Source organism: Mustelus asterias, unplaced genomic scaffold (assembly GCF_964213995.1).
Source record: "Mustelus asterias unplaced genomic scaffold, sMusAst1.hap1.1 HAP1_SCAFFOLD_1225, whole genome shotgun sequence".
In the NCBI taxonomy this organism is placed as follows: domain Eukaryota; kingdom Metazoa; phylum Chordata; class Chondrichthyes; order Carcharhiniformes; family Triakidae; genus Mustelus; species Mustelus asterias.
In genome coordinates this window covers 1-7,500 of record NW_027591170.1, presented here as the reverse complement: position 1 = coordinate 7,500, position 7,500 = coordinate 1, and the positions used below count along the sequence as shown (strand labels likewise).

Below are 7,500 nucleotides of genomic sequence, written 5' to 3'. Positions count from 1 at the left end.
CTGGGTGGGATTGTGGTCGATGCAGACTCGATGGGCCGAATGGCCTCCTCCTGGAGGGATTCTGTGATTCTCTCCTCTGGTCAAACCACCCCCCACCCCCTGCCAGTGGTGCGTGTGAGAAAGAGTTAGACGTTGACCCTCACCCTGTGGAACCGCGTCAGGTGCAGACGCGTGCGGACGGGGGTGGGGGGGTGGGGCGTTGGGGAGGGGGATGGGGGTGTGTGAGACAGACTTAGGGAGGGGGACTGATCTGTGTGCGGTTTGGATGGATGAGGGTCGGGGGAGGTGAGGGCCCCAGGGGAGTTGAGTGTCCAGGGGGGAGGGGGGTGAGGGTCCCGGGGGTGAGGGTCCCGGGGGGCGGTCTCGGGGTCGGGGTGAGGGCCCCGGGGATGAGGGTCCGGGGGGGGGGGGCGGTCTCGGGGGGGTGCGGTCTCGGGGTCGGGGTGAGGGTCCAGGGGATGAGGGTCCTGTGGTGGGGGGGGCGGTCTCGGGGTCGGGGTGAGGGTCCCGGGGATGAGGGTCCTGGGGTGGGGGGGGCGGTCTCAGGGTCGGGGTGAGGGTCCCGGGGTCGGGGTGAGGGTCCCGGGGTCGGGGTGAGGGTCCCGGGGTCGGGGTGAGGGTCCCGGGGTCGGGGTGAGGGTCCCGGGGTCGGGGTGAGGGTCCCGGGGTCGGGGTGAGGGTCTGCGTTGAGCGGGCGCTGTGTTACAATCTTCACCGTCTGAAACCGTTGTTTCTCTTCCAGCTCCTGAAATCATCAACTACGAACCCCTCGGACACCCAACCGACATGTGGTGAGTTCAGAGACTCTCCAGTGAGCAGACAGACAGATACCAGACAGACACCAGACAGACAGGTACCAGACAGACAGGTACCAGACAGGGACCAGGCAGACACCAGACAGACAGACACCAGACAGGTACCAGACAGACAGGGACTAGACAGACACCAGACAGGGACCAGGCAGACAGACACCAGACAGACACCAGAGTCCAGACCGACACCAGACTGGGACCAGGCAGACACCAGACAGACAGACACCAGACAGGGACCAGACAGACAGGACTAGACAGACACCAGACAGGGACCAGGCAGACAGACACCAGACAGACAACAGAGTCCAGACCCCAGACAGACAGACAGACAGACACCAGACTGGGACCAGGCAGACACCAGACAGGGACCAGACAGACAGGGACTAGACAGACACCAGGCAGGGACCAGGCAGACAGACATCAGACAGACACCAGAGTCCAGACCCCAGACAGAAACCAGACTGGGACCAGGCAGACAGATAGCAGACAGACAGACACCAGGACAGGGACCAGACGGACAGACAGACACCAGAGAGAGAGATACCAGACACCAGAGGGACAGATACAGACACCAAACAGACACCAGAAAGAACCAGGCAGACACCAGACAGGTTTACGCTAAAAGCTTCACTCCGGGTATGATTCAAGTGTCCCACTCGGAAGCTTTTGTCAAACCAAGTTTATTTAAGAGCACAGTTAGAATATTACAGAAAGAATTAGCTTCATTTTACCAATTACAAGATTTAAACACAAAACAGAATAATTCTCCACAGCTAGCTATCTCTGTTGTTCCAATTTATCAATATCCCCATAGACACAAAACCCTTCTTCTGAACCAGTTGGCACCGAAAACAGATACACTCGCGCGATGCTGCATTTCCAGCCTTTTAAGACCTCTGGACAGAGCTCCACACAGCAATTTCCAGAGAAGGATGTACCAGCAGAACTTCAGAGAAATAAACCTAATCTGTGCCATTACCAGTCTCCAGAGAGACCCAGAGATATTCCTGCTCTGCACATGCAACCAGCAACAAACTCTGAATTCTCCGTGTAAGCCTAGCTCCACCCCGTCATCTGATCTCTTCTGCCAGCCAACCCAATCAAGTCCTACTCTGCAAAACCCCAGGGGGAATCACACCAATCAACAGAACAGCATTAGTTTAGATTCAAACAAACATTCCAGCAATTAGGAGCAACTATACGGCTGCAGTAACGTTAGAGGGGGCCGGTTATAAACCCAGTTAGAACAGAATCCTGTACCAGATATATGAGTCAAGTAGACTTGATAGAAGTCTACAAGATTATGAGAGACATGGACAGAGTGGATAGTCAGAAGCTTTTTCCCCAGGGTGGAAGAGTCAATTACGAGGGGGCACAGGTTAAGGTGCGAGGGGCAAGGTTTAAAGGAGATGTACGAGGCAGATTTTTTACACAGAGGGTGGCGGGTGCCTGGAACTCGTTGGCCTTCATTGATAGAGGACTTGAGTACAGGAGCAAGGGAGTCTTGCTGCAGCTGTACAGGGCCTTGGTGAGGCCACACCTGGAGTACTGTGCGCAGTTCTGGTCTCCTTATCTAAGAAAGGAAATACTTACCACCGAGGGAGCGCAGCGAATGTTCACCAGACTGACTGCTGGGATGGCAGGATTGTCGTAGGAGGAGAGATTGGGTTGGCTGGGCCTGTCTTCACTGGAATGGAGAAGAATGGGAGGGGATCGCACTGAAAGGTATAACATTCTGACAGACCGGATACAGGAGTGTTGCTTCCTCTGCCTGGAGGCTCTGGAACACGGGTCACAGTCTCGGGGATACAGGGGAGGCCATTGAGGACTGAGAGAGGGAGAAATGTCTTCACCCAGAGGGCGGGGAAGCTGTGGAATTCTCTCCCACACAAAGCTGTGCAGGCCCCGTCACTGAATGTATTTAAGAAGGAAATGGATAGACTTGTAAAGGGGTCGAGGGGTTTGGGGAGAGAGCGGGAGTGTAGAGTCGAGAGAGATAGAGAAAGCAGCCATGATCATGGTGGAGCAGGCTCGAAGGGCTGAATGGCCTCCTCCTGCTCCTGTTTGCTAAGAGCACAGAGAACAGTACAGGCCCTTCGGCCCCTCCAAGCCTGCGCCGATCATGCTGCCTAAACTAAAACCGTACGCACTTACAGACCCCGTATCCTCCCATCCTATTCATGTATCCGTCTAGTTGCCCCTTAAATGCCGCTATCGTACCTGCTCCCACCCCCTCCCCGGGCAGCGCGTTCCAGACATTCACCACCCTCTGTGTAAAAAAACTTACCTCGCACATCTCCTCTAAACTTTTCCCCACGCACCTTAAACCTATGTCCCCGAGTACTCGACTCTTCCACCCTGGGGAAAAAGCTTCTGACTATCCACTCTGTCCGTGCCCCTCATAATCTTGTAAACCTCTATCAGGTCACCCCCTCAACCTCCGTCGTTCCAGTGAGAACAAACCGAGTTTCTCCAACCTCTCCTCATAGCGAACACCCTCCAGACCAGGCAACATCCTGGTAAACCTCTTCTGTACCCTCTCCAAAGCTTCCACATCCTTCTGGTAGTGTGGCGACCAGAATTAATTGTACACTATATTCTAACTCAGGCCGAACTAAAAACTAAGGATCTAACTAAGTGCCGCAATGTTGGCGGCAGGAGATAACACTGAGGGTTTCCACAGTGGATCAGCTGAGGGGGGGGGGGTTAGAGGTGGGTGGCAGTATGGACTGCACAGTCGGAGAGATGGGGGAGGCGAGCTGGAGCCCGCAAGCTTTTCTCCACGGCGGGGAGGAGTGACACCAAGGTGCCAAAGAGTCCAGGTCCCTCTCAGAGGGGGAGAGGGACGCGGTGGGGGTGCTTGGTGGGCTTTATGTGGGAGCCTCACTGGGGAGCACTGCGTAATGGCCCACTCCCCTCCCTCACTCCTAACCTCAGCCCTGTTCTCTTTTCCAGGAGCGTTGGAGTGATCACATACATCCTGTAAGTACATCAATAATTCTCGAATCCACCCGGATCTGTACACAGAACCAGCCAGCCTCCTAACAGGGATCCCTCTGCAACAGAGTCTCCCTCTCTGTCTCTCTCTGTCTCTCTCTTTGCCTGTCTCTGTCTGTCTGTCTCTCTCTCTCTCTGTCTCTCTCTCTCTCTCTGCCTCTCTCTGTCTGTCTGTCTCTCCCTCTCTCTCTGTCTCTCTCTCTCTTTGTCTCTCTCACTCTCTGTCTCTCTCTCTCTGTCTCTCTCTCTCTGACTGTCTCTCTCTGTCTGTTTCTCTCTCTCTCTCTCTGTCTCTGTCTCTCTATGTCTCTCTCTCTCTCTGTCTCTCTCTCTGTCTGTCTCTCTCTGTCTCTCTGTCTCTCTCTGTCTCTGTCTCTCTCTCTCGCTCTCTGTCTCTCTCTCTGTCTCTCTCTCTTTCTCTCTCGCTGTCTCTCTGTCTCTCTCTCTCTCTCTCTGTCTCTCTCTCTCTGTCTCTCTCTCTCTCTCTCAGTCTCTCTCTCTCTCTCTCTCTGTCTCTCTCTCTCTGTCTCTGTCTCTGTCTCTCTCTCTCTCTCTCTCTCTCAGTCTCTCTCTCTCTCTGTCTCTGTCTCTGTCTCTCTCTCTCTCTCTCTCTCTCTGTCTCTCTGTCTTTATTTATTAGTGTCACAAGTAAGGCTTACATTAACACTGCAATGAAGTTACTGTGAAAATCCCCCAGTCGCCACACGCCTGTTCGGGTTACACTGAGGGAGAATTTAGCAGGGCCAATCCACCCTAACCAGCACGTCTTTCAGACTGTGGGAGGAAACCGGAGCACCTGGAGGAAACCCACGCAGACACGGGGAGAACGTGCAGACTCCACACAGACGGTGACCCGAGCCAGGAATCGAACCCGGGTCCCTGGCGCTGTGAGGCAGCAGTGCCGACAGCACTGTGGGTGTACCTACCCCACACGGGGACTGACTGATGTCCAATAACAAGCCAGGAACTCCCTCCCTAACAGCACTGTGGGTGTACCTACCCCACACACGGGGACTGCAGCGGTTGAAGATGGCGGCTCAGCCACTACCTCCTTGAGGGGGCGATTAGGGAAGGGGAGTGAATGCCAGGCCCTGGCCAGCAATGCCCAGCAACAACATAAATATTGAAGGAAACAATCCCGGAACTCCCTCCCTAACAGCACTGTGGGTGTACCTACCCCACACACGGGGACTGACTGATGTCCAATAACAATCCTGGAACTCCCTCCCTAACAGCGCTGTGGGTGTACCTACCCCACACACGGGGACTGACTGATGTCCAATAACAATCCCGGAGCTCCCTCCCGAACTGCACTGTGGGTGTACCTACCCCTCCCACGGGGACTGACTGATGTCCAATAACAATCCCGGAGCTCCCTCCCTAACAGCACTGTGGGTGTACCTACCCCACACACGGGGACTGACTGATGTCCAATAACAATCCTGGAACTCCCTCCCTAACAGCACTGTGGGTGTACCTATCCCACACACGGGGACTGACTGATGTCCAATAACAATCCTGGAACTCCCTCCCTAACAGCACTGTGGGTGTACCTACCCCACACACAGGGACTGACTGATGTCCAATAACAATCCCAGAACTCCCTCCCTAACAGCACTGTGGGTGTACTACCCCACACACGGGGACTGACTGATGTCCAATAACAATCTCGGAACTCCCTCCCTAACAGCACTGTGGGTGTACCTACCCCACACACGGGGACTGACTGATGTCCAATAACAATCCTGGAACTCCCTCCCTAACAGCACTGTGGGTGTACCTACCCCACAAGGGATTGTGGCGGATTCAAGATGGCGGCTCCCCCACCCCCTTCTCAAGGGGGCGATTAGTGATGGGGGGTGAATGCTGGGCCTGGCCCGCGAGGTCCAGAACCCTGTGAAATAATTAAATCAAATCTCAGACGGAAGCCAATCTGGAAAAGAACCAGCGGGAGGGAGATGGGGAGAATTCTGATGGAAACGCAGCGAGTTGTTGTGATCTGGAAGGCGCTGCCTGAAAGGGCGCTGGAAACAGATTCAGTCGGAACTCTCAAAAGGGGGGGAATTGGAGAGATCGTGGGAGGGGGAGAATGTGGAGATATTGGGGAGAGCACATGGGATTAATTGGATAGACCTTTCGAAGAGCTGGGGCAGGCTCGATGGGCCGAACGGCCGCCGGCAGTGTGTTGGGGTTCTCTGGTTGTCCACTGGTGTCTGGTTCAGGGTGTGACACTGCGGGTCGACCTTTCCCCCCACAGGCTGAGTGGCCTCTCACCGTTCCAAGGGGATACAGAGCGTGAGACCTTGTCAAACATCGTGGAGGTCAATTATGAGATGGACGACGCGTCGTTCGGTCAGACCAGCGACATGGCGAAGGACTTCATCCGGAAACTTCTCCTCAAGGAGCCCGCGTGAGTAACAGTGTCTTGCCGACCCGGGACACCCATTGACCATCACTGAATCCCCCCACTATCAACATTCTGGGGGTTGACATTGACCAGAAACTGAACTGGATCCAGCCATATAAATACCATGGCTACCAGAGCAGGTCAGAGACTGGGAATCTTGCAGAGAGTAACTCACCTCCTGATTATCCCAAAGCCTGTCCACCATCGACAAGGCACAAGTGGGCGGCACGGTAGCACAGTGGTTAGCACTGCTGCTTCACAGCTCCAGGGTCCCGGGTTCGATTCCCGGCTCGGGTCACTGTCTGTGTGGAGTTTGCACATTCTCCTCGTGTCTGCGTGGGTTTCCTCCGGGTGCTCCGGCTTCCTCCCACAGTCCAAAGATGTGCGGGTTAGGTTGATTGGCCAGGTTAAAAATTGCCCCTTAGAGTCCTGGGATGCGTAGATTAGAGGGATTAGTGGGTAAATATGTGGGGGTAGGGCCTGGGTGGGATTGTGGTCGGTGCAGACTCGATGGGCCGAATGGCCTCCTTCTGCACTGTAGGGTTTCTATGCTGTTTCTATGATTCATTTCTATGAAGTCAGGAGTGTGATGGAACAATCTCCACTTGCCTGAATGAGTGCGGCTCCCAACAACAATCTCCACTTGCCTGGATGAGTGTGGCTCCAACAACAATCTCCACTTGCCTGGATGAGTGCGGCTCCAACAACAATCTCCACTTGCCTGGATGAGTGCGGCTCCAACAACACTCGAGAAGCTCGACACCATCCAGGACAAAGCAGCCCTGCTCGATCGACACGCTAACCACAAACACTCACTCCCTCCACCACCGACGCACAGCGGCAGCCGTGTGTACCATCTACAAGATGCACCGCAGCGACTCACCAAGGCTCCTCCCACAGCACCTTCCAAACCCGCCACCTCTACCATCTAGAAGGACAGGGGGGGGCAGCAGACACATGGGGAACACCCCCACCTGCAAGTTCCCCCTCCGAGCCACTCACCATCCCAACTTGGAAATATATCGGCCGTTCCTTCACTGTGGCTGGGGTCAAAATCCCGGAACTCCCTCCCTAACAGCACTGTGGGTGTACCTACCCCACACACGGGGACTGACTGATGTCCAATAGCAATCCCGGAACTCCCTCCCTAACAGCACTGTGGGTGTACCTACCCCACACACGGGGACTGACTGATGTCCAATAACAATCCCAGAACTCCCTCCCTAACAGCACTGTGGGTGTACCTACCCCACACACGGGGACTGACTGATGTCCAATAACAAT

General features: G+C 54.9%; 1 protein-coding gene across 1 annotated transcript in view; it reads left to right on the top strand.

Annotated features, from left to right (window-relative positions):
- The window catches only part of LOC144488027 (death-associated protein kinase 2-like), a gene marked incomplete at its 3' end in the record, with an annotated part of 18,783 nt that extends 12,564 nt beyond the window's left edge, over positions 1–6,219 (top strand). The window contains exons 5-7 of the mRNA XM_078206043.1: positions 743–791; positions 3,768–3,794; positions 6,067–6,219. Of these exons, the coding sequence (XP_078062169.1) occupies positions 743–791; positions 3,768–3,794; positions 6,067–6,219 (229 nt within the window). The remainder of the gene's footprint in view (positions 1–742; positions 792–3,767; positions 3,795–6,066) is intronic.
- Positions 6,220–7,500: the final 1,281 nt, after the last annotated feature.